Genomic DNA, 23,304 nt, shown 5'->3' with positions numbered 1-23,304 from the left:
GCCCAGGTTACCTGCCCCCTTCTAAAGTACACCACTAATTTTACTCTGTTGGAGGGTGTGGCCAGACAGACTAAATCTGGAATCCGAGCAAGGCAGTATTTGGGGTGGCATGACTCACCAAGGCCAGGGGCAAAGAGGGACTGGGGTCTAGACCTCTGGCAGTGTCCTTAGCTGTCCTCCAAGGGCGCCTTTCTCTGCATGCCTGCAAGGGTGGGAAGCTCAGTCTTTCCATTTTCAGATACCTGAGTGTTACTTCTGGCTTACTTATCTTTTAAAAATTTTTTTATTTATTGATTTTAGAGAGAGGAAGGGAGGGGGAAAGAGAGAGAGAAATATTGATGTGCAAGAGAAGCATCAATCGGTTGCCGCTTCCACTCCCCCAGCCAGGGACCCAGCCCATAACCCAGGAACGTGCCATGGCTGGGAATCAAATCAACAACTTTTCAGCTCACAACTTTCCTCCCAGATCCAGCTGTGGGGAGAGCCGATGGGTTTGGGGGCCACCTGGCCCAGTCCAGCCCTTGAAGGTGGGCTCACCTCAGTACCCAGGACAGGAAGACCCAGAGAGTTCTAAGGATCCAATTACCAAGGTTACACAGCTACTCAGGGACAGCAACAGGGTTGGGCCTCAGGGATACCTGGTTCCAGACTTGGTGCTTGTCTCTGGGAGCAGCCAGGATGGAGGACACAAGAAAAAGCCAGACTGTGCTTTAGACCTGAGCTGGGTTGCTCTGCATCATGACAGGTGGGGCTGAGTCAGAGGAGGCAGCTTGGCTGGGGACAGGCCTGGAGAATGAACCCTGGGCCCTGTGGGTTGGAGACAGAGCTAAGTGGCAGGGGAGGGATTCCAAAGAGGTGAATTGAAATAAACCAGAACTGCCCTGGCCACGTAGCTCAGTTGGTTGGAGCGTCATCCTGATGTGCCAAGGTTTTGGGTTCAATCCCTGCTCTGGGCACATACAATAAGTGAATACATAAGTGGGTGGAACAGTAAGTCAGTGTTTCTCTTTCTCCCTCTCCTCCACTTTCCTCTTGCTCTAAAATCAATAAATAAAAGATTAGCCCTGGCTGGTGTGGCTCAGTGGATTGAGCACTCCAACCCTAGGGACAGGCATCATCAGGCTCCTGCTCCAGCAACTAAAGCTCAAAGTGGCAATGTAACTGGCCTGAGGCCACACAGCAGTTGTTGCAGCTATACATTGGACGGGTCTTTCTTGCTCTTAAGAGCCAAATCTAGAAAGTGAAGTTTGTCAGGACACCTCTGTCCTCCCCCCAAGTCCAGAGACCTCTGGGACGGGCCCAGTACTGAGACTTCCATTCAGCCACTTTGCTTGGTGCTGGAGAAACTGAGGCCCAGAGAGGAGCCATGGCCCGCCCGAGCTCCCGCAAACAGCGGGCCAGAGGCAGCGGCGCAGAGACTAGGTAAAATGAATGACTGCAGGGTTCTCCATTGGGGGTCAGTGTGCTTGGCCGACCCGGGGCCCGTCAAGCTCTCCCCAGGTGGGGCGGGGCCGTCCAGCCCGGGGCGGGGCCTACGCGCTCGGGCCCGCCCCCGTCCTGCCCTCCCTGCTGCCCTTGCAAGCCGCCCCTGAGGAACCCAGTTTCCGAGGAACTTTTCGCGGGCGCCGGGCTGCCACCGAGGCCAGGGCGGGCTGCGAACGCGCGGAGCGGCGGCGGCAGCGGCACCGGCAGCGGGCCAGGGCTGGCGGACGCAGAGCTCGTTGCGAAAGTCCGTGGCCCCCGGGCCCAGCCGGAGGTGGCGACGGCGAAATGGACGAGCCGCCCTTTACCGAGGCGGCCTTGGAGCAGGGACTAGCCGAGCCATGCGAGCTGGACGCGGCGCTGCTGACTGACATCGAAGGTGCGTCAGGGCCGGCTGGGTTCCTCAGGAGTGGGGCGCACAGGCGGCGCCCGGTTTTTGTCTCCCCTGGTAGGGCGCGGGGCTTCCCGGCGTCTCTGTACTCCGCGCTACGGTGTTCAGCCAGCGCGGAGCCCCTCTGCGCCCACTCTGGCGTCTCGGGCGGCGCCGCGCGGACAGAGCGTCCAGAACCCCACAGCGGCTGCAGCGGGAGCTTGGGGCCAGGGCGTTGCCGAGGCCCCGCCTCGGCTCCGCCCGTGACGTCAGCGCGGGGTTACAGACGGTCATTCCCTCGGTCCCGAAAGTTCAGCTCGGCGCTGGAGCTCTTGCGCTTGCGCACCGCGCGACTCGTCCTCCGGCCCCGACCCGCAGGTTCAGGCTCTCCGGGTCGAAGACCGCAGCTCTTTGGCAACTGTTGAATAGTAGTCCCCATCTTAGACGCAGTGGGGTTGGGGCTGGGGGCGGGGTGGGGGTGGTCGGGTCACGGACCTGGGCTACCTCCCTTTCTTGGGAGCACAGAAGTCTCTAAGAAAACCGGCAAAAACGAATACAGATATTTAGTTGCTCCTTGGGAGCAGAGCAGGGGTGGGGCTACTTTGGGCACAGAGATGGGTCAAGATCTCTCCGAGCAGACTTTTGAGCTGAGACCTAAGAGTCAGCTCTGGGACCAATTGAGAAGGATGTTTTTCCCGGCCACCAGCACAGCAGGGCAAAGGCCCTGAGTTTGAGGACCTGGAGGAAGGCACAGTAGGTGAGGTAGGGAAGGTATGCCAACGGATCACGGGACCTTGTCAGTTAGGGAAGGACAAGTGGCCTTGCTCTGGATTACTTATATCTTTTAAAGCATCATACACTAGTTATGCCGAGAAGGGATTTGGGGACCACGGCTCGGCAGGTACCCACTAGGAAGTTGTTGGCTGCTAACGAGCACCCGCTACAAAGCCCCAGCAAATTGCCCCCGATGGTTGCTGCACAGGTTCAGCAACACTGGCTAAGTTGCACTTGGTTGTTAGGGAAACTGAGGCCAAGAGCTTAGGACTCCCACCCCTGGATGGACATGTCCATGGAGCCTCTTCTGCCTGGGACTGGCAGAACACACACACCTCCTTCAGCCTGCCAGGTTAGCCCAGCTGGCTGCTGGCTGGGGGGCTTATCAACTTGCTTTCTCTGAAACCAGGCCCGGGCAGGGCTGGAAAGGAGAGACCCTGATCACTTCGTTCTGAATCCCAAACCCCAAGTCCTGGGGAAGTCCGAACTTGACTCACCTAACCGTTTCACAAGTACTAGGCTCGTGGGTGGAGACTGGGAGGTGCCATGACTAAGTGGCACACACCTGGGCTTTGGGGTCAGGACTTGAATCTGGACACTATGTAATTTAATGCCCTGCACAAGCCGTCTCACACGCTGTTCCTCAGTTTCCCCTCTGGGTGCAAATGCTCCCATTCAAATCAGAGGAGAACCCATGTACAGGTCTGGCACAGATTTTTCTTATTTTCTCATTTATAGAAACATTCTATTAACCCTAACCTGCAGGACCCAAAGGTCAGGATTGCCCAGCAATTGGGGGTAGGGGCAATTGGAGGTCAGGCTAGGCACCAGCCCTAGCCTGAGGAAAAGGTAACAACTGGGCCTCTCGCTGGGATGAATTCAGTCCCAGAACCGTGTCTGGCTTGCCTGAGCTCAGGGAAGGGGAAAAACTGATGACCCACTTCTAGTTGCTGACCCTGAAGTGCAGAAACTCATGGGCAGTTTCAGGACTGAGGCCCCCAGCTTCTGGCGGGGGTGGGTAGAAAAAAAAAAGACCTCCTCAGAGAGGCCTAGAGCCCTCCAGCCCAGCTCTCAAGGCTGCAGATTTGCCCCTGCTGCCTCCCTGGCCCTGCCCACTAGCCACCATGCTGTCGTGATGCCACAGCACAGAGCAGCTGTCCAGAGCCACCACTGCAGCAGGTTTCTTGTTTTTTATTCAGACTTTCTGCTCTTTTCCCCAATTATGCACCTACTCTCTTTGCATTCTAGAATAATTAGAAAGCACAGGGGAGCAACAAAGAAGGCAAAATTTTCCTTAAACCCTCTACCTACAGACAAGCCCTGTTGATTAGTGGGGGATTATTTCCTATGTTGCTGGACATATTTTTTCGGAATGGCTGCACACTCTTGATCCTCCTTTTAAAAACAACTTCACTGAGGTATAGGTTACTGGTCCTAAGATTTACACATTTTAAGTCTACAATTCAATGAGGTTCAGTAAGTTTACCAAGTTGGGTATCACCCGTTGGCTGCAGAACATTTTCACCACCCTAGTAGGTTCCCTCCTGCCCATTTACAGCTGCTCTGCAGCCTGCCCCAGCCCAGGCACCCCTGGGTCTGTACTTTCACGAATAGAGTCCATTGTGACCTGCTTCGTTCCATGCCAGTAGTCAGGGCCCCTGGCTTACCCACCTGTCCCCATTGATGGACATCTAGCTTGCTTTGTGCTGCAGTGGACACCCCAAGGCCAGGGTTTGCCAGGAGAAGTCCGTGTTTGGTTCCGTGGGTAGGCTGAGGCTCTGGGAGGGGAATTGCTGGTCTGAGACTGGGCTTCTTTCCAGCCTTTCCCTGCCCTGGGAGGCTAGGCACATTCGATAAGGTCTAGACAGAGGTGGCTTGAGAGTGCAAAGGGCAGGGCCCAAGGGTCTCCAGGTCCCCTGGGAGGCACAGGGGTTGAGAGGTGGGCCAGGCCTCAGGTGCTGGCTCTGGAGTCAGACCAGATCTAGGAAGCAGTGGGGAGACTCGGGAATAGGGCTGGAGCAGGGCATTGCCATGCTTGGGTTACTTGTCCTAAGTCCCCTCTGGTGGCTGCGGTGGGGGATCACAGCATGAATAGGGAACTAATTGAGCACTTGCTGCATGCTGGGCACTGCACAAACCATTGAGTCCTCTCGACCACCCCGGTGGACAGACTTAGGACCCTCACCCTACAGACGAGTACCTTGAGGCACAGAGAGGTTGGGGGACTTGCCTAAGTTCACACAGCTGGATTCAGGCCCCAGCTCCTGAGACTGGCGTTAAGGGCAGGGCATGGCAGTAGAGCTCAGAACAAGAGGCTGCTCCACATGGGGCTGTGTTGGGGCCAGGGAGTGGGTCATACAGGGGCACAGGCCACAGGCTACCTCCCTTCCCCAGCCAAGAGTGGCTTTGGAGTGGTGAGACTGAGGACTGGTACCAGAGAGCCAGCCATAAGCCTGAAGCCCCACCCTGCTGCCTGGCCCTCTGCCGCATGAACGGTCTCAGGGTGGATCTGCAGAGTCCTGTGTTGTGTGGGCAAAGGCTCTACCCCGGTGACAGTGTCCAGTGGCCTCTGATGAGCTCCCCCCACTCCCTGCGCCTCCTTTCTTGCTCTGTGCTCCCGGATGCTTATCAGCTGCGGACAGAGGGGACTTGAAAGCCGCCTTGTCACACAGGTTTGGAATTATTGCTAAGCTGGCGTCTTCACCTTCCCCCTGATTAATTTATCAGACCTTGCACGTGCTTCTAAGTGCGGAAGAGGCAAATGGAAACGGAGTTTCTGGTCACAGCCCCCACATCCACTGTGGGGGGCCCTGGCTGAGGAGCCCTCTGCAGGCTCCAGAGGCACAGCTTGCTCTGTCCCCAACCTGGAGACCTCCACATTCACACAGTGTCTGTGGTGCCCCAGGGGCCTGACAGGCTGGCTGCCTGCCTGGCTCTTGCCTCCCTCAACCCCTTCCTGACAGTGATCTCTGGGCTTACGGCCTTGCACACCCTCCCAAGGTGCCTAAACCAACCGCACAGAGCCTTATCTCCCAGAATCCAGACCATGTTGACCAGCTGTTTTTCGTACCCCGACCAGCTATGGTGATGAGGACACACTGGGGTGACACTGCCATCCAGCACCTCTCCCACTACACTTTGTGCCCAGTTCTCTTCCCACTAATCACAGCCCCCCCTCCCCCTTTAGAAAACACAGCCTGAGACTGCCTACTGGCCAGCCCTGGCTCAAAACTCCCCAGTCCCCAAACTCCCCGTGGCTCCCCAGCGCCCCCCAGACAGAGTTCCCCATTTCAGATGGCATTCATGGTCTGTGAGGCTTGCCAGACCTGCCCCTCCTCTGCCATTTTCTGTTCGCCCAGAGCCTGCCCTCAGGCTCTCTCCTTACCCCCCTGCTCCGAAATGGTGCCTGTCTTCCTGGCCCGGGGGCCCAGCACCCCTCGGGAGAAAGAGCCCTCCTCTCAGACATGGTGCCCTTCCTGGCCCCCTTCCTGCCCTCTTTGCTGCCTCTTGGCACCTGGCCTGCCTGACCCAGGGTCGCATGAAGCAGGAAGTGTACCCCCTCCCTGCCCCTGCCCAGTGGCAGTGCCTGGCCACTTTTCCTGGGGAGAGTGCCCTGCCCTCTGAACTTCAGGTGCCTCCCCTGGAAAGCAGGAGGTAGAGGCTATAAGGTTTTCTGTCCCTGAACCCCTGTGGGTTCCATGCCTCTGAGGGGACAGGGTTGAGAGGAACAGAGAGAAGCATGCTGGGAGTGGGTCCAATAGATAGGCAGGCAGGTGGCTGGGAGTTACCTCCCGCTCAATGGTTACTTCGCTGAACATAAACATCCTGAGTCAGCCCCAGCCAGGGCTCACCACTGGGCAAAGGCCTGGGAAGTGGACTTTTCCCTGACAGCAGGTGACACCCGGGTGGGAACGGCTGTGCTGGCCAGAGAAAGTGTCTCTGCCGGCCACAGGCCCTGTGGATGTGTCCTTTGACCCTGGGAACGAACTGGGATGGCCCACATGTGAGACCCATGTCCCACATGGCCCCATATGGGGCTCCTAATAGGGGGGCACGGGGGTCTTTGAGTCTGGTTTCAGGTTTGGGACTCCCCTGCTAGATTTGGGGTTTGGTGGGGGGTTGTGGCGGGGCTGGGGGTATCCATCCCACCTGGGAGAGTTAGTGGCTTAGAGAGGCCCACTCTGACCTGGAGCCCTACTAAAGCACCCTACTTCCCAATTACCACCCCAGCTCTGTCCAGTGAGCTTGCCTCTCCCAGTCACACCTCAGGCCTTCCCTTCCCAGGGCTCTGGGGTCCCCATTCTCCCTGTAGCTGAAAGGCTAGGTATCCAGAGGTCTTCACATGCAGCTCCTGCTGTGTGGCCATGGACAAAGTGGCTTAACCTCTCTGACCTTCAGGTTCTTGTCAGTGTACTGGGAACAGTAATAGAACCAGCTTCTTAGGGTTGTGGCCAATCGGATGAGCTCATTTAGATCAAGGGCTTAAGTAGTACACCAGCACATAGCAGGCCCTCAGCCAATGCCAGTGAGTATTCATTTATTATTTATTTGTTATTTATTTATTTGAATCCTCATCTGAGGATATGGTCATTGATTTTAGAGAGAAGGGAAGGGCGGGAGAGAAACATTGATGCAAGAGAGAAATATCGATCTGTTGCCTCTCATAGGTACCCCAACCAGGGACCAAATCAGCAACCTGACATGTACTCTGACCAGGAATCAAACCTGCCACCTTTCAGTTTATGGGATTATGCTCCAACCAAGTGAGCCACACCAGCAAGGGCCAATGCCAATTAGTATTATTATTTAGAGCAAGTGTCCCCAACCCCTGGGCTGTGGACCTGTACCAGTCTGTGGCCTGTTAGGAACCAGGCCGCACAGCAGGAGGTGAGCAGTGAGCAAGCGAGCGCAGCTTCCCTCGAATTACTCCTGTCCCCAACTCTACCCTGTCAGTGGAAAAGTTGTCTTCCATGAAACTGGTCCCTGGTGCCCAGAAGTTTGGGCACTGCTGCTTCTGAGTACTTCACCAGGCCCTGACACTTGTTATATTTAGCTAAACGGGGTTAGTGGTGATTATCTGGGGGCCTGTGTTCAAAGTGTATAGGATATTCTGGGCTATGGCTCCCAGTTCCAAGCACTCACCATTTGGGGATTCTGGGTTTCTGGGTGGGAGGCAAAGTGGGGATGCTTGAGGCCAATGTGGGGCTCCCCACCCCCACCTTACCCTGGAGCAAGCCCCTGAGTTTAAAGATACACAGACGAGAGCTGGAAAGGACCTTAGAAATGCCATTGTTGTCACTTCCACACTGCAGATGAGGAACAGAGGCCTGAAGACACTTGGCTCACCACAGTTCCCCTGCCACCCAGGCTGTGTGGTCCGGGCCCAGTGGCAGCAGGATTAGGGGTGATGAAGGAGCTGGAAACTGTGAGAATACCCATGAGAAGCAAAGAGGGAGCCAGGCCCAGCAGGGATTGCTTCCCAGGCCAAAGAACCTGCAAAAAAATGTTGCTGATCTCTGGCTCCAGGTGACTACTTCCTGCACAGAACACCTCAAGATAGACTTGGGCAAGCAAATCAAAGCACCAGTCACCCAGCTCTTGGGTCTAAACAAAGCATCCAAAAGTAAATGAAAACAATAAAACCCAGTGCTGGTGATGTTGTCAGGAAATGGGACACATTGCAGGGAGGTTATAAAGGGCTTATCTTTTCAGAGAACAGCCTGGTGGTTGTGCAACAGGTCACAGGGAAACAGCCCAAAGGGAGAAATAGATACAATCTATATAAGGATGTGCACAGCACTATGATTTAGACGGGGAACTAATGCAGGTGCTCAGCAATAGAGGCACTGCAGCAGGCCTGTGGGTTCTGTGTGAATGAGGATGGGCCTGAGCCCACACCTGGGACAAGGTGTCTGAGTTGGTACTGATGGGCATCTCGTGTAATGGCCATTGTACAGGTCATATTCAGGGATCTGTAGATTTGGGAGCTGGTGCATGGGGCAACACATGTGAGGGGAGGATCTGAGAAGGTGATGTTAGAGCAGGTTTTGGAGGAGGAATAGGAGGTTGACAGGTGGACAGAGAATAGTGGGAAGGGCACTCTTGGCAGAAGGAAAGGTCTGGGCAAATGCATGGTAACGTTAATTAGCATGATGTGTTCAGAAAACAGACAAGGAAGGGAGGCTCAGCTGGCCCTGGAGCAGTGGGGCTCAGGTGGCTGGAAACCAGCAGCTGGGTGGTAGCTGGTAGCCTATACAACTCTCGACTCTAATCCACTCTTTGCTCAGCCCTGTGCTGGGTGCTTGGGGGTCACAGAGTTGGTTCCAGCTTTGGCTCTGCTTTGAGGGGCCTGCTGATGCCTGGCCTCCAAGGGAGCTTAGGAAGGCCTCAAGAGAGGAGGTAGTTTGAGCTGAGCCCTGAGGGGCTTCTGTTGCTTTCCTGACCTGAGGCAAGTGGGGCAGAAGCAGGCTAGTCTGGGCTCCTGGCAGGCTGGGGCTGACAAGTGTTGGCTCTGGGGTTGGTGTTTCTGGGTCTCAGTCCCAGGTTCTCCACTTGGCAGCTGTGGGGCCTTTGGGCACGTGGCTGACCACCTCTTAGTCTTAGTTTCCGTCTGTAGAGCCCATCCCATTCCAGGAAAACCCGGCACACACTTGCACCCCTGGGACATCCCTGAGTGCACAAAGGGCAGCCGGTGCCCCTGGTGCACACGTGGCCAGCTGAGGGCATGTGAACCTCCTGACCCGAGTCCTCGGGGTGATCAAGGAGGCACAGGTGGCAGCAGCAAGACAGATGGCGGTGCAGCCCCAGCTCCCTTCAGTGTTCGGTGAGCGCCCCGTTCCCACCCTGTGCCCTCCATCAAGCAGGCAGAGGCGGACCGCCCTGGGGGCTCCCAGGAGCTACCTCTCACTCTCCCGAGTGGTGGTGCTGCATCATATGGTTAGCGTTCTTTGCAATCCTTTGCAAACCTTGGTGTCTGCACTGCACAGGAGAGTTTGTAAATCCCTTTCCAGCCCATACCATGCCCTGGAGCGTTGGTGTCCTTAGCACAGGTGATGGACCAACTTGGATTGGAATCCCAGCTCCTTGGCTGCCTCCCTGACCTCTAGCCCCAGCCCCTCCACAAGCACACTGGCCTCCTGTTGTCTCATCACATCAAGCTCACATTCGCCTGAGGTCACTGCACTGCTGTTTCTCTTGCCCAGGACATTCTTCCTCTCTCCTGGCCCACTCCCTGTTTCACTCAGGCCCTTCCTCAGAGGTCACCTCCTCAGAGAGCCCTGCTCCGACTACCTCATCTGCAGTGGCCCCTCACACTTTCTACTCTGTCTCAGTTCCTTTGTATGCTCATCACCACCTGCACCTACATTCCTCCCTGTATTTGCAAACTGCTGGTCTCCCTCCCTGGAACAGGACCTCCCCAGGGGAAGGCCTTTGTGCTGTGTCCCTGTACCTTCCGTGCCTGGCACAGGCCCAACACACAGCAGGCCCTTAGGGAAGGGCAGTAGTTCCTCTCAGAGAATTACAGGGTCCGGCACACATAACGCCCCCTTTGTGTTACAAAATCTTTTACCACAAAATCATAAGCATGTAATTCTGTAACATAAGAATATCACACCCAAGTATACCATATGACACTTTAGGTGAAACGTTCAAATTAAAACTATAAATTATTACATCCAGATTATTACCCTACGCACCACACTCAAGCAGGCCTTATTTCTGCTGGACCCTATAGATCTGGGCTTCATGAATCAGGACATAATGTAGAGGTAGTGAGTTCCCTGCCCTGGGAGGCATGCAAGTAGAGTTTGGGATTCAAGGCTTCATGCAGGTTGGACAGGCTCTAGGATTCTGTGATGGGCATAGCCGGGCTCCTGCAAGTTCATGGTATGGGGCCCTCCTGGCATTTCCATCACAGCTTCACAGAGTAACCAAGCCAGAGAGTCGAAGGCTGACCCACATCTGCCTTCAGAGGGAGGTTGGAAGGTACAGCAGGGAGGGAAGGAGGGGTGGTTTCAGGTTTCCTGTTTGGCCCTGACAGAATCAGGGCTGAAGGAGGAGGAAGAAGAGGAAAAAGGAGGAATCCAGGCTAGGGGAGGTGGCAGGGAAGGTAAAAAACGGGCAGGGATAGAGGGACATGGTCACACTGAGGTCCGAGTCTGTGCCTCCTGCCCTTTCCCTAGGTTCAGAGAGCGCTCACAGGAGCTGCTTGTGCCCTCTGAGTCCGCCTTCTTGGGGGAGGCACCGTGCTCTGCTGACTCACTGACTCGAGGGGTCCACAGTCAGAAAGCCAAAGCCGTTTGGTCCTGTTGTCCTGGCTCCCAGGACTGGGACCAGGTGAGGCAGGAGAGGCGCTTTTTCAAACGGCATACCCTGGGTGCTTCTCCTGCCACAGCCTAGTCTCGCCCCTGTTAACTCTCTGTAAAACAGTTCCCATCAAATGGATATGGAGTTCCAGTTTGGACATTCCAAGTGTTGGGCAACTCACCACCTGACTTTCTAGTTCTAGACCATTCACACTGGTACAGAGGGATTGACCTCTGTTGGGGCCTTGCTGAGTGGTGGGTGCTTCACATACTGGGCTCTCCCAGAATCCCCCGTCTGGACAGGAGGGGTGGAGGCTCCGAGAAGGGGCCAGTCTACCCAGGGTTACACAGCAAGTGAGGGACAGAGAGAGGTCTGCCCTCTTGGCTGTATCTGGGGTGGGGTGGGGTGGGGACTATGAGGCTGGCTCTCAAATTTCCACCCCCGAGACAGTCCTGGCACCCAGCTTCTGCAGAGATGGCTGGCAGACCGAGCTCCAGGGAAGAGTGAGATGGGGCTGGTCAGGCCACAAATTCAGTGGTTGGCTGGCCACTCCAATGCCACTGGGTGCCCAAGGCACCCAGGCCTTCTGGTTGTATCTTAGACTGTGTCCTCTGCCCCTGAGGCCCAAGGCCAGCCCTCCTCTCGGAGCCTTTCGTGACTCTTGCTGTCCTCAGAGGGTCATTGAGTGACTGTCTTCTTCCTCCTACCTCCTCAGGTCTGGATGGTGGAAGCCGAACACAAAGGAGTGAGAAATAGAAAGCAAAAAAGAGACAAGGCAATGTGCAGAGAAGAGAAGAATGGGATGGGAAAGGGAGGGGCTCACAAACCGGGAACAATAAGGAAAGGGTGGAGGCATGAGGTCTACTTTTGAGCTCTGGCCTGGACTCCTTCCTGCCTGGGTCCCGTTTTCTTACTCAGATAAATCAGGGTTTTACACCAGCACCGTTCAGTTTTGTGTTTTTGAGGTGAGTGAGAGTGTGAGCACCCACAGGCAGAGGGCTGTGGCCATGTGAGAGAAAAGTTCTGTTGTCCTTGGCACCCCCGACAAGGCCATGGAAGGACCTGGAAAAGGGGGGAACTGGGTGTGTGTGAAGGAGATAGGTCGTTTCCTCACTGAGGCTCCTGAAGAGGGGGAGCAACTGGGTCCAGCCCCCAGCACCATCTCCTCAGTCACCATGCCTGCCTACCTGGGATTTGGGCCCCTTCCGAGCTGTCAGGAGCTTGGGAGCAGGAGGAGGGATGGCCAGTGTTGTGGTTGGAGGCTGGATAGGCCTTGCTGGTGGTCTGTTTGATCAAAAAAGCCTGAGCTGCTAACCTGGGCTGCTGGCCAGGCTCTGTTCGCGCGCGCGCGTGTGTGTGTGTGTGTGTGTGTATGTGTAACTCTGACCTCACACAGAAGGGGAGATAGGCCTAGGTACCCCCTCAAAAGACCCCCAAAGCCTGTCACCCTAGAGCTTGACACCCTACCTTCCTCACCTGTCCTAGGGATTGAGTTGCCTCTTGGCCTCCCAGGGCCCTATAGTGAATAAGTCAGGCTTCACCGGGATTGCTGGGAGCCTGTGAGGCTTTGGGGGGCTGAGGAGACTTCATTGACCACACAGACACACACACCCTCCTAGACCCAGGTCCTTCTGCAAAGGGACATCTGTGCTGAGAGTCAGGAGATTTCCGTATTATCCAGATGTGTATTTGGTGCAGGGGTTTCCCTCCTGCACCCTGGGCCTTAGTTTCTTGGCAGTGACCTGTTACGGCGTGTTGGGAGGGCGGGTTCCATGCTGCAGCTGCCCCAGGAAGGGGAAGCCCAGGCTCCCTGAGCCATAAATGCTTGTTGGTTCTGAGCACAACACCCATACCTCCTTTACTTCTTTTATTTGATGTCAAGAAGATGTGACTGTCCCTTTTTTGGAGGAGTAAACCAAGGCTTAGAGCCGTGAAGAGCTGCTCAGGGTGTCAGCGAGCCGGTGGTTTCGAACAGACAGGGCCCCGGGGCTCCTTGGGCCGGTGCGCACTCCGCGGCACTTACCACAGGTGGTAACGGAGGTGCTGGGAGCTGGAGCGGGCGCGCCCCGCACGTTGACCGCCAGTAACCCAGGCGGCTGTCGGCGATGAGCGGGTTAAGGGCGGACGCCCGCGGGTAACCCTGGCCCCAGCAAAGTCTTGGGGTGAAACCCGAACCTGAACCGCCGTCGGGTGGGGCGGGGCCCTAGCTAGGCGGCGGCGCGGCGGTTGATTGGCCTTTCACGCTCACCCCACGCCCGGCCCGCCGAGGGGGCCGGGCCGGCGGCCGGGGGCGGGGGCGGGGCGCTCCGGCCGCTTTTAAGCGCCGCGGAACCGGGGGTGGCGAAGTCGGCGCGGAGACCCGCAGGCCGGCTGCCAGGACTCCCTGAAAGGGTGGCAGGCTGCGGAGTCATGGATTGCACGTTCGAAGGTATTTTTTGGAGGACCCCCCACCCCTTCATTACAGAGCCTCCACCTCCGCTGTGGGGTCACTCACCCTGGTTCCCTGGAGGGTGTGTGTGTGAGTGGCGGCTGTTGGACCATGAATGGGAAAAAACCGATTCCCGAGGGGGAGGTGTACCACTTCCCAGCTCTCAGGAGGGATAGTGGACCACCGTTCAACCTCATTAGTTGCCCCCAGCCCAACGTCCGCAGTGAGAAACTGACTTTCCCACATCCTCTGCTGTCCGTCTGGGGCACTGGAGGAAGAAGCAGGGGGGCCGGGGGGGCAGTGGTCTTTCTGTCTCCCAGGGGAGCTCTGAACTGTCCAAGTCTGGGACCCCAGCCCTGGATTCAGTCAGGACCAGTTTCTTTCAAGTCCGAAGTTTCCCCATCTATTAAAGAGCTCAGTGAGGACTGGGGTGAGGGATGGGAGATCTTGCTAGTGAAAGTACTTTGTGCCCTCATGAACCTGGAGGGCCCACAAAATACTTCTGTTTGAGACTGAGCCCAGCACCCCATCTTGCTCTCTGGGAGGTCTTAGGGAGGCCTCTCCTGCAGTGACTTTCCTGTCTGGGCACCTATCAGTAGGAAGGAATTGAATTGGTGCTGGCTGCCTGCGTGCAAAGCCTCTTAGCAGCCCTGCGGAAGGGGTTTAATCTCTTGTATGGATGAGGGATGAGAAAGCTGAGACCCAGTGAGAGGAGGCCATTGGCTCGGACACCACCTCAAGTCAGTGTGGACAGGGCTGAGAACTCTGGCTGGGGACCTTGGGGGCTTTGGGGGCTCCCAGAGTTGTGCTCATGGGTCCTGCAGGGTACTTTGACCCAGTGGGCAGCTGCCCACAGTGAGTTAGAGGGCCCCAGGATGACCCAGTCAGGTTGCCAGTCATCTGCGGTGGGGGGTGTGGGAGGGGCTGTAGTAGAGAGTGTGTCCCAGTTTGCAGGAGGAGGAAGGAGTCAGGACAGACAACGTTCACTTTTCCCCCGGTATAGAGGGGAAACTAAAGTCCCGAGTGGCCAGGTCCCAAGTGTGCTTGGCTGCAGACAGGGTCTGGGCTTATGCCCAGAACATGCAGAGACACACTGCTTGGCACAGACATGGCCAGCAGCTGACTCTGTCCCAAGCCTTGGTCTGGTCCACGGAGTATGAATTGGTAATGGCTCTTAAGTCAGCAGTCTTGGACCCAAGCTCCAGCCTATGTGTGGGGCAAGTTAATAGGCCTTGTGGGGCCTTGGCCCTTCGTGTCACTGACCTTATCTAATTGTTGCAAGGGCTTTCTGGTAACATGTGAAGCACTAGGCATTGCTACTAGATGTCACAGGTGTCCAAGAAATGGCTGTGTGTTTGGGACCACAGGCTTGAACATGTACAGCAGTGCAGACAAGGGGTGTGTGTGCAAACGTGTGATGCCTTTTACAGGGCTAGTCCCCGAAGGCTCCACAGTCGCTCACACAGCCTCTTCTTTCCGCAGACATGCTTCAGCTCATCAATAACCAAGATGACTTCCCTGGCCTGTTCGACCCGCCCTATGCTGGGGGCGGGGCAGGGGGCACCAACCCCCCCAGTCCTGAAGCCAGTTCCCTGGGCAGCTTGTCTTCGCCTCAAGCCACTATGAGCTCCACACTTGAAGGCTTTTTGGGGGGGCCCAAGGCAATACCCCCACTGTTGTCCCCTCCTCAGCCTGCTCCCACATCGAAGACATGCCCTTCTGTGCCCACCTTCTCCCCTGGGCCTGGCGTCAAGGAGGAACTGGTACCGCTGACCGTCCTGCAGCCCTCCACCCCACAGCCCCTGCCGGGGGCCCTCCTGCCCCAGAGCTTTCCAGCCCCAGCCCCACTGCAGCTCAACTCCACCCCTGTGTTGGGGTACCCCAGCCCTCCTGGAGGCTTTTCCGCAGGTAAGGGGGCACATGGAGGGAGAGGGATGGCAGGAGCACAGAGAGAAGGGTCAACTTTGGTCATGGTGGAGGAATTTACAGGCTTTAGAAAGCTGTTTCCTCTCTGTTGCTTGAGACGCTGACTAGCAGCACCTGTGTTCCCGTTGTTGGGCTAAGCCTTGCCTTCTGTTCTGCTGGGGCGTCGCCTCTGTGCTGCCCGTACAGAGGCAAAGGCCTGGCTGGAAAGCTCACTCGTTCACATCAGAGCCCCAGGCAGGGGATGTTGACAAAGGAAACTGAGACCACACAGGTAATGACTCACCCAAGGTCACACATGCTAGGGACCTGAGGGCAAGTTGGAAGTGGGTTAGGGCAGCTTGTACCAGAGACTTCATCTCTGCAGGGACCCCTCCAGGGACCACTCCACAGCCACTGCCTGGCCCACCAGGGGTCTTGCCCTCCTCCTTGCACACCCAGGTTCAGGGTGCAGCCCCTCAGCAGCTGTTGACAGCCACAGCCACCACCACAGTGGCTCCTGGAACAAACAGTGTGACCCCGCAGATCCAGCAGGTCCCGGTAAGGGGATTTGTCCAGGGGCTGGGGAGCTGGCAGCTTCTGATCCAGACAGAGCTTACAGTGGAGACCTCCCCTGCCCCCAGGTGCTGCTGCAGCCCCACTTCATCAAGGCGGACTCTCTGCTCCTGACAACCATGAAGGCAGACACAGGAGCCCCTGTACAGGCGGCTGGTGTCGGCTCCTTGGCCCCGGGCATGGCTGTGCAGACCGGGCCCTTGCAGGTGGGTAGCATGGGCACGGGGGGAGGGTATGGGGTTTGTGCACATGCGTGCCTGCCTGATGACGCATACCTGGCTCTGCAGACCCTAGTGAGCAGTGGGACCATCCTGGCGACCGTGCCGCTGATAGTGGACACTGACAAGCTGCCCATCAATCGGCTGGTGGCCAGTGGGAAGTCCCTCGGTTCGGCCCAGAGCCGTGGCGAGAAGCGCACCGCCCACAATGCCATTGAGAAGCGCTACCGCTCCTCCATCAATGACAAGATCATCGAGCTCAAGGACCTGGTGGTGGGCACTGAGGCAAAGGTGCGGGTGAGGGCCTGCCCAGACACAGAGTACGGCGGCTTTGGGCAAGGAGGCAGTGGGGAGGGAGAGAAGGACTTGGGCTGGACCTGGACAGACCAGGCCTTGGGCTCCAGTCTGTCCAGGCCTGGTCAGCTTTATGTATCCAGCTAAGCTTCATGGAGGGCCCCTGTGCACCAGAGGCTGTTCTAAGCACTGGGGATAAAGAAGTGACCAGACAGGCAAAAATCCTCCTGTTGAGGAACCAATGTTCTAGTTGGGGGGATGACAACAAATAAAATAAATACAGAATAGTTAGCCAAAATAATTTTAGGACTGTATAAATGGAACTATTCCTTAACTGGTAAGGAGTTGAAATTACATTCTGCCCTTTGAAGGCAACTGCAAGGCTGATGTGGCCCCTGGTTAAAATGAGTTTGACACCCCAGGTTAGAGTGTGACAGATGGTTTTAAGTGCTATGGGAGGAAAGAAGGCAGGAAGAGGGATGATGAACTGCAGATCTGAATCGGGTGGCCAGGGAAGGAAGGCCTCACAAAGTGCTATGATGTGAAGCAGACCCGAAGAAGATGAGGGAGTGGGGCACAAAGATGCTAATAGTCATAGCAGTTAGTGAGATGGTATTGCATGTGTTTTACATATTAATCATTGTGTCCATCCTGTGCGGAAGGTACTAGGGGAGGAATATTCCATGTAGAAGGAACAGTGAGTGCAAAGGTCCTGAGGCAGCTGTGTTGCAAAGAAGCCCTGACACCCCACACCCCCACCCCTGCTCAGGTGCCCACTTGCCAGGCCTGACTGGTAACTACTGTGCTGTCTCCCTCCCACCTCCTGCAGCTGAACAAATCTGCTGTCTTGCGCAAGGCCATTGACTACATTCACTTTCTACAACAGAATAACCAGAAACTCAAGCAGGAGAACTTGAGTCTGCGTACTGCTGCCCACAAAAGCAGTGAGTCCTGGCCTCCGGTGGCCTGTGGTTCTGGCCCTGCCTCCAGCCCCTCCCCGCCGCTGGTCTCACCTTAAGTTCTGAGCCTATAAGGCCTCTTAGCTCTTCCTTTTTCCTAAATTGGCCCTCAGAAGCTAGGCCAACTCCCAGTCACCTTCCCCAGGGCCCTAAGTTGATTTGGGTGGGGTGGGGGTCTCTGGCCTTTACCCTCAGCCCTGCTCCTTTCCCTCCTGTAGAATCTCTGAAGGACCTGGTGTCCGCTTGTGGCAGTGGCGGGAACTCTGATGTGCCCATGGAGGGCATAAAGCCTGAGGTGGTGGACACACTGAGCCCACCACCTTCGGACGCCGGCTCGCCCTCCCAGAGCAGCCCCTTGTCCCTTGGCAGCAGGAATAGTGGCAGTGGTGGCAGCAGCAGTGATTCGGAGCCCGACAGCCCAGCTTTCGAGGACAGCCAGGTTGGGCTCTGCACTGTGGCCCTTTCTGGTCTCTGCACTAGGGCTGGGCCAGGAAGAAGCCCCTAACATATGCTACCTCCTGTTTTATAGACAGAAAACCTGAGGCCTGGAGCCCTGCAGGGCCCCACAGTCAGGGTGGGTGGGGTGCCGGTCCCAGTCCCTCCGGCAGTGCTCTCTGGGCCACTCCCACTCTGTCCTCACCACCCTGCTCCACCCCCGCAGGTGAAGCCAGAGCAGCTGCCATCCCCCCACAGCCGGGGCATGTTGGACCGCTCCCGCCTGGCCCTGTGTGCTCTCGTCTTCCTCTGTCTGTCCTGTAACCCTTTGGCTTCCCTGCTGGGCAGCTGGGGTCTCTCTGGCCCCTTGGATGCCACCAGCATCCACCAGGGCTCTGGACGCAACGTGCTGGGTGCTGAAGAGACAAGTGGGACAGGCCAGCATGGACACCTCTGGCAGACAGGTAGCAGGGGGACTTTTGAGGGTGTAGACCCCAGGCCCGTGAGCTTGGGCTCTGCACTTCCTGGGAGCTATGTCCCCAGCCCTTCTGTCTGTCCCCAGATGGCTCTGGCTGGGCACCGAGGCTGGTACCCCCACTGGTCTGGCTGACTAATGGGCTGCTGGTGCTGGTCTCCTTGGCACTTCTCTTTGTCTATGGAGAGCCAGTCACACGGCCCCACTCGGGCCCTGCCATGCACTTCTGGAGGCATCGTAAGCAGGCTGACCTGGACTTGGCCAGGGTAAGGGGCAAGGAGAAACCTGGGGGGTACCTGGGAAGGTGCTTGGCATCACCCACTCTCCTCTGCCCTCTGGGTGTGCCATGAATCTGCCCTGTCCTCTCCACTCTAGTCTGCCGCTCAGTCTCCCACTGACCCTTGGTGGCCCAGCTCACACTGCCGGGGGACACTGGGGTCATAGCAGGGAGCCCAAAGTGGAGGGATCTTCGGTTCAGAGCTAGCAGAATAGCCATGCTTCACCCAGAAAACCATCACCCACAGGGGGACTTTGCCCAGGCGGCCCAGCAGCTGTGGCTGGCACTGCAAGCACTGGGCCGGCCCCTGCCCACCTCCCACCTGGACCTGGCCTGTAGCCTGCTCTGGAACCTTATCCGCCACCTGCTGCAGCGTCTCTGGGTGGGCCGCTGGCTGGCAGGTCGGGCTGGCGGCCTGCAAGGGGACTGTGCTCTGCAGGCAGATGCCCGCACCAGTGCCCGAGAGGCGGCCCTTGTCTACCACAAGCTACACCAGCTTCATGCCATGGGTATGATGGGCAAGGAGCTGCCTAGGGGATTCAGCCACTCTGACAGCAGCCCGGCTTCATGACTTGCCTGTTTTCCAGGGAAGTACACAGGTGGACACCTCACTGCTGCCAGCCTGGCGCTGAGCGCCGTGAACCTGGCAGAGTGTGCAGGCGATGCCCTGTCTGTGGCCACGCTGGCTGAGATCTATGTGGCTGCTGCTCTGACGGTCAAGACCAGTCTCCCTCGGACCTTGCATTTCCTGACCGTGAGTTGGGGGTAGGCTGTAGGGACAGGGCTGGGGGCTTGTCTTTGTAGCTCTGACCAGTGGCTCTTGGAGGAGGGGCTGGGGGTTGGGTTTGAGCTCTGCCTGGACCAGTGTGACAGCCCACCTCCCCTCACCTACAGCGCTTCTTCCTGAGGAGCGCCCGCCAGGCCTGCCTGGCACAGGGTGGCTCAGTGCCGCTTGCCATGCAGTGGCTCTGCCACCCTGTGGGCCACCGTTTCTTCGTGGATGGGGACTGGGCCGTGAGCAGCACCCCCAGGGAGAGCCTGTACAGCTCAACTGGAAACCCAGGTGTGCTCTCACCCCGCCCCCGCCCCCACCCCTCCTCACCCTTCATTCTCCATCCCCCGTTTCTCACCCTCACTCCCGCCCCATTCCTGTCCCCTGCACCTCTGGATGTCCCTGCCCACCCCTGTCTGAGGCCTGGCCATCTGCTGTGGCTTTGGGGGCTGGGTCTCTTCCAAGTAGGGCTCTTCAGAAGCAAACAGAGGCAGGGAGACAGAGACCTGCAGGCAGGTGGCTGATTTGGGAGGTGATCCCAGGCAACAGCACTGTGCTGTGAGGAGGTCGGACAGGGGAAGACAGCTGATGAGGTAGTGTTGAGGAGTAGGTGACACCGTCTGAGGTCAGTTATCCTAAGGACAAGGACAAGGGTATTTCTTCACCAATTTTTGTCTGTCCGAGAGCCAAGCCCACCTGTGTGCCCAGGAAAGAACCCTTGGTGTGGAGAGGGGGATATGGAGAGTAGAAGGTCCCCCAACTCACAGCCTCCTCCCCACAGTGGACCCCTTGGCTCAAGTGACTCAGCTATTCCGAGAACACCTCCTGGAGCGCGCACTGAACTGTGTAGCTCAGCCCAGTTCCAGCCCTGCATCAGCTGACGGGGACAGGTGAGTGTCCCCGTTCCCAACCGTGAGGCAAAAGCCCTCCACTGTGGGGTCTGGGAATGGCTGTGTCCAGGGACTTGTGGAAGTGGCCAGAGCCAAGTGACTGGCCACTCGCCCTGTGGCCTCAGGTAGAGCTCAGCTCCTCTCTGGGTCTTAGTTTCCCCACCAGCCTGGCAGGAGGAGATTGGGCCACTTTATAGAGCCAGGAAGTCAGGCTCTGCTCTGGTGGGAAGATGAGAAGGGCCACTGCACTCCCGGGACTCCCAGGGTCCCTGCCCCTGTTCTAACAGCCAGTCCCTCCTGCCACAGGGAATTCTCAGATGCCCTTGGGTACCTCCAGCTGCTGAACAGCTGTGCAGATGCTGCCGGGGCTCCGGCCTGCACCTTCTCTGTCAGTTCCAGCATGGCCACCGCCACAGGTGAGCCCCAGGCCCCTGCCCTGTAGCTGTCGCTCAGTCCCTGCTCCACAGCAGCTCAGCCTCAGGTGCAGTGTGGCTGAGTTTCAGGGAGTGCCCCCATCTGCACCCTGCTCTCTGCAGGCACAGACCTGGTGGCCAAGTGGTGGGCCTCCCTGATAGCTGTGGTGACCCACTGGCTACGGCGGGATGAGGAGGCAGCTGAGCGGCTATACCCACTGGTGGAGCACCTGCCCCGTGTCCTGCAGGAGTCCAAGTGAGTGCTGGCCAGATTGGCCCAGCGTCGCGCCCCCCGCCTTGTTCTGCATAGTTGGGATCACCACCCTTTCTTTGCCATGAAGCTGGAACCAGGGCAATGGGAGCTCAGTGAGGGCCTGTGGCCTGGTCTGACCATCACTCTTCTGCCCCGGCCCCAACAGGAGACCCTTGCCCAGAGCAGCTCTGCACTCCTTCAAAGCTGCCCAGGCCCTGCTGGGCCATGGGAAGGCAGAGTCTGGCCCAGCCTGCCTGGCTGCCTGTGAGAAGGCCAGTGGTTACCTGCAGGACAGCCTGGCTACCACACCAGTTGGCATCTCCATTGACAAGGTGAGGGGTGGAGCCAGGGGCCTGGCAGTCTGCAGGGTTGCAGCCTTTCCATTCCCTGGCCATCCCCCAGCAGGCTGCAGAAGGCTGGGGTTGGCCTGACAGCACAGGACTGGGGCCCAACCGGCTATGCTCTCTGGCTGACTTGGGTCCCTTGGAGAGTGGTTACCACTGTTCAGCCCTAAATCCCTCCATCCTGGCCCAAGAAGGGGTGGCGTGAGTGCTGTGGCAGGGCCCTCCTTGGAGGCTGCAGCCATGGCTGGTGGTGGGTGTGGAGGCCTGGAGAGGTGGGCGGTCCCGAGGTGCATTGCTGTTGCATTGCATGTGTGTGAGGTGGGTGCAGTGCCTCGGCAGTGCAGCCCGGAGCCAGCCCCTGGCACCCCAGGCCCCCGCCCTTCCCCTTCCAGAGCTGGAACACCCCCAGTGACCCCTGCCCTGCCTGCCCTCCCCAGGCTATGCAGTTGCTCCTATGTGACCTGCTCCTTGTGGCACGCACGAGTCTGTGGCTGCGGCAGCAGCCATCTGTACCAGGCCAGGCCTCACAGGCCCCAGGCAGTGGAGCTCCACCCTCTGCCCTTGAGCTACGTGGCTTCCAGCGGGACCTGAGTGGCCTGAGGCGTCTGGCGCAGAGCTTCCAGCCTGCCATGCAGAGGGTGAGTGCCCACCATGTGCCCTCCCCTTCACTGAGGGGATGTGAGGCAGCTGGTGTGGAGAGAGGTTCAGGCCAGGCTTCCCCCCCAGGTGGGAGCCTGGCCTGAACCTTGACTCACCTGGCCTCTCTTGCCCAGGTATTCCTACATGAGGCCACAGCCCGGCTGATGGCAGGGGCCAGCCCCACGCGGACACAGCAGCTCTTGGACCGCAGTCTGAGGAAGAGGGCCAGTTCCTGTGGCAAAGGAGGTGAGAGGGGCTGTGGACCATGTAGGAATATGTGGGGGTGCTGGTGCAGACTCATCTTTCCTGCCCAGGTGTGTGTGTGGTGGGGCTTGCTGTGTTTGAGAATACAATGAGGTAACCGTCATTTGTGGGATACGCAGCTATGCATGTGTGTCTGTACTATGTCTGGCTCTGAGAAGAGTCTAGACCCCCCGAGAGTGTGCCTGAGATCCAGGTGGGGAGGCAGGGGCCGGGCATCTGGCGGGCCAGGGGAGTGGTGGGGCACTAAACTCCGCCCACGCCCCACCTTGTGATGCGGCTTGTGTGCAGGAGGGATGGAGCTGGAGCCATGCCCCACGCGGCGGGAGCAAGCTGAGGCCCTGCTGCTGGCTTCCTGTTACCTGCCACCCTGCTTTCTGTCGGTACCTGGGCAGCGTGTGGGCATGCTGGCTGAGGCAGAGCGCATGCTCGAGAAGCTCGGTGATCACCGCCTGCTGTATGACTGCCAGCAGATGCTCTTGCGCCTTGGTGGCGGGACCACAGTCACCTCCAGCTAGACATGCTCTCCGGCCCCGCCCAGCCCCAACCTGCCAGCCATTAGGCCCCAGTACCCGTTTTAAGCCACCTTAGTGCTTTCTGGTTCTGTCACGGGCCAGAACCTGGAATGCTGAAGGCAGTGCCAGAGATCCCAGTATCCACCGTTCACCTAGGGACTGCACTGCATCGGCAGGGTTTGGGATGGGGAATGGGACTTTTTTGGGCTTTTGCTGCTTGCCCTGGGAGGCCAGAAGGAACGTGACCCTGTCACCCCTGCCCCTTCCCATCCCGACTAGCGGTGACCAGGATGGTGCTGACCTCTGGTGGCCGATCAGAGGATTGCAGGGGCCGGTCCAGTCTGTCACCTCTTGACTCTGTAGGTGCCTAGTGGCTTTTCCCTCTGCTATCTAAGAGGGAAGATAGGGGGTACGTGTCACTCAGCTGTGGGGGGAGCAACTTGTCTTTCCTGGCCAGCAAAGGGGCCTGGCCCCAACGCCCCTCTTTGCCTTCTGGAGAGATGTGTACATAGTGTAGATCAGGGTGCATCAGCCTCCTGGCCTTGGAGACCCAAGTGTTACTTTGCCTTTTGCAAACTTTATTTTCATAGGCCGAGAAGTTTTGTACAGAGAATAAAAAGTGAAATTATTTATAATCTGGGTTTTGTTTCTTTGGGGAGAGTGTGTGCTTCAGTTGATGTACTTGCTAACCAGAGGGGTCCTTGGTGCCTTCTCCCCAGC

The 23,304-nt window shown here is 57.7% G+C and overlaps 1 protein-coding gene across 10 annotated transcripts; it reads left to right on the top strand.

Annotated features, from left to right (window-relative positions):
- The first annotated feature begins 1,070 nt into the window (after positions 1-1,070).
- SREBF1 (sterol regulatory element binding transcription factor 1) lies at positions 1,071-23,219 on the top strand. 10 transcript variants are annotated; one of them, XM_036032862.1, is made up of 19 exons: positions 1,071-1,861; positions 14,844-15,269; positions 15,664-15,824; positions 15,908-16,045; positions 16,127-16,348; positions 17,181-17,295; positions 17,529-17,748; positions 17,968-18,209; positions 18,308-18,486; positions 18,745-19,006; positions 19,085-19,251; positions 19,392-19,560; positions 20,051-20,159; positions 20,466-20,575; positions 20,696-20,828; positions 20,992-21,157; positions 21,607-21,807; positions 21,943-22,054; positions 22,361-23,219. In XM_036032862.1, the coding sequence occupies exons 1-19, from the start codon at positions 1,432-1,434 to the stop codon at positions 22,585-22,587; spliced, it is 3,789 nt and encodes a 1,262-aa protein (XP_035888755.1). In that variant the 5' UTR covers positions 1,071-1,431; the 3' UTR covers positions 22,588-23,219. The 10 variants fall into 10 exon arrangements, with proteins under 10 accessions (XP_035888755.1, XP_035888756.1, XP_035888754.1 ...); XM_036032863.1 differs by having other exon boundaries at positions 15,652-15,824; positions 17,968-18,173; XM_036032861.1 differs by having other exon boundaries at positions 15,652-15,824; positions 22,364-23,219.
- The last annotated feature ends 85 nt before the right edge of the window (positions 23,220-23,304 follow it).

Source organism: Phyllostomus discolor, chromosome 8, assembly GCF_004126475.2.
Source record: "Phyllostomus discolor isolate MPI-MPIP mPhyDis1 chromosome 8, mPhyDis1.pri.v3, whole genome shotgun sequence".
Classification (NCBI taxonomy): Eukaryota; Metazoa; Chordata; class Mammalia; order Chiroptera; family Phyllostomidae; genus Phyllostomus; species Phyllostomus discolor.
This window is presented reverse-complemented; position numbering and strand designations above follow the sequence as displayed.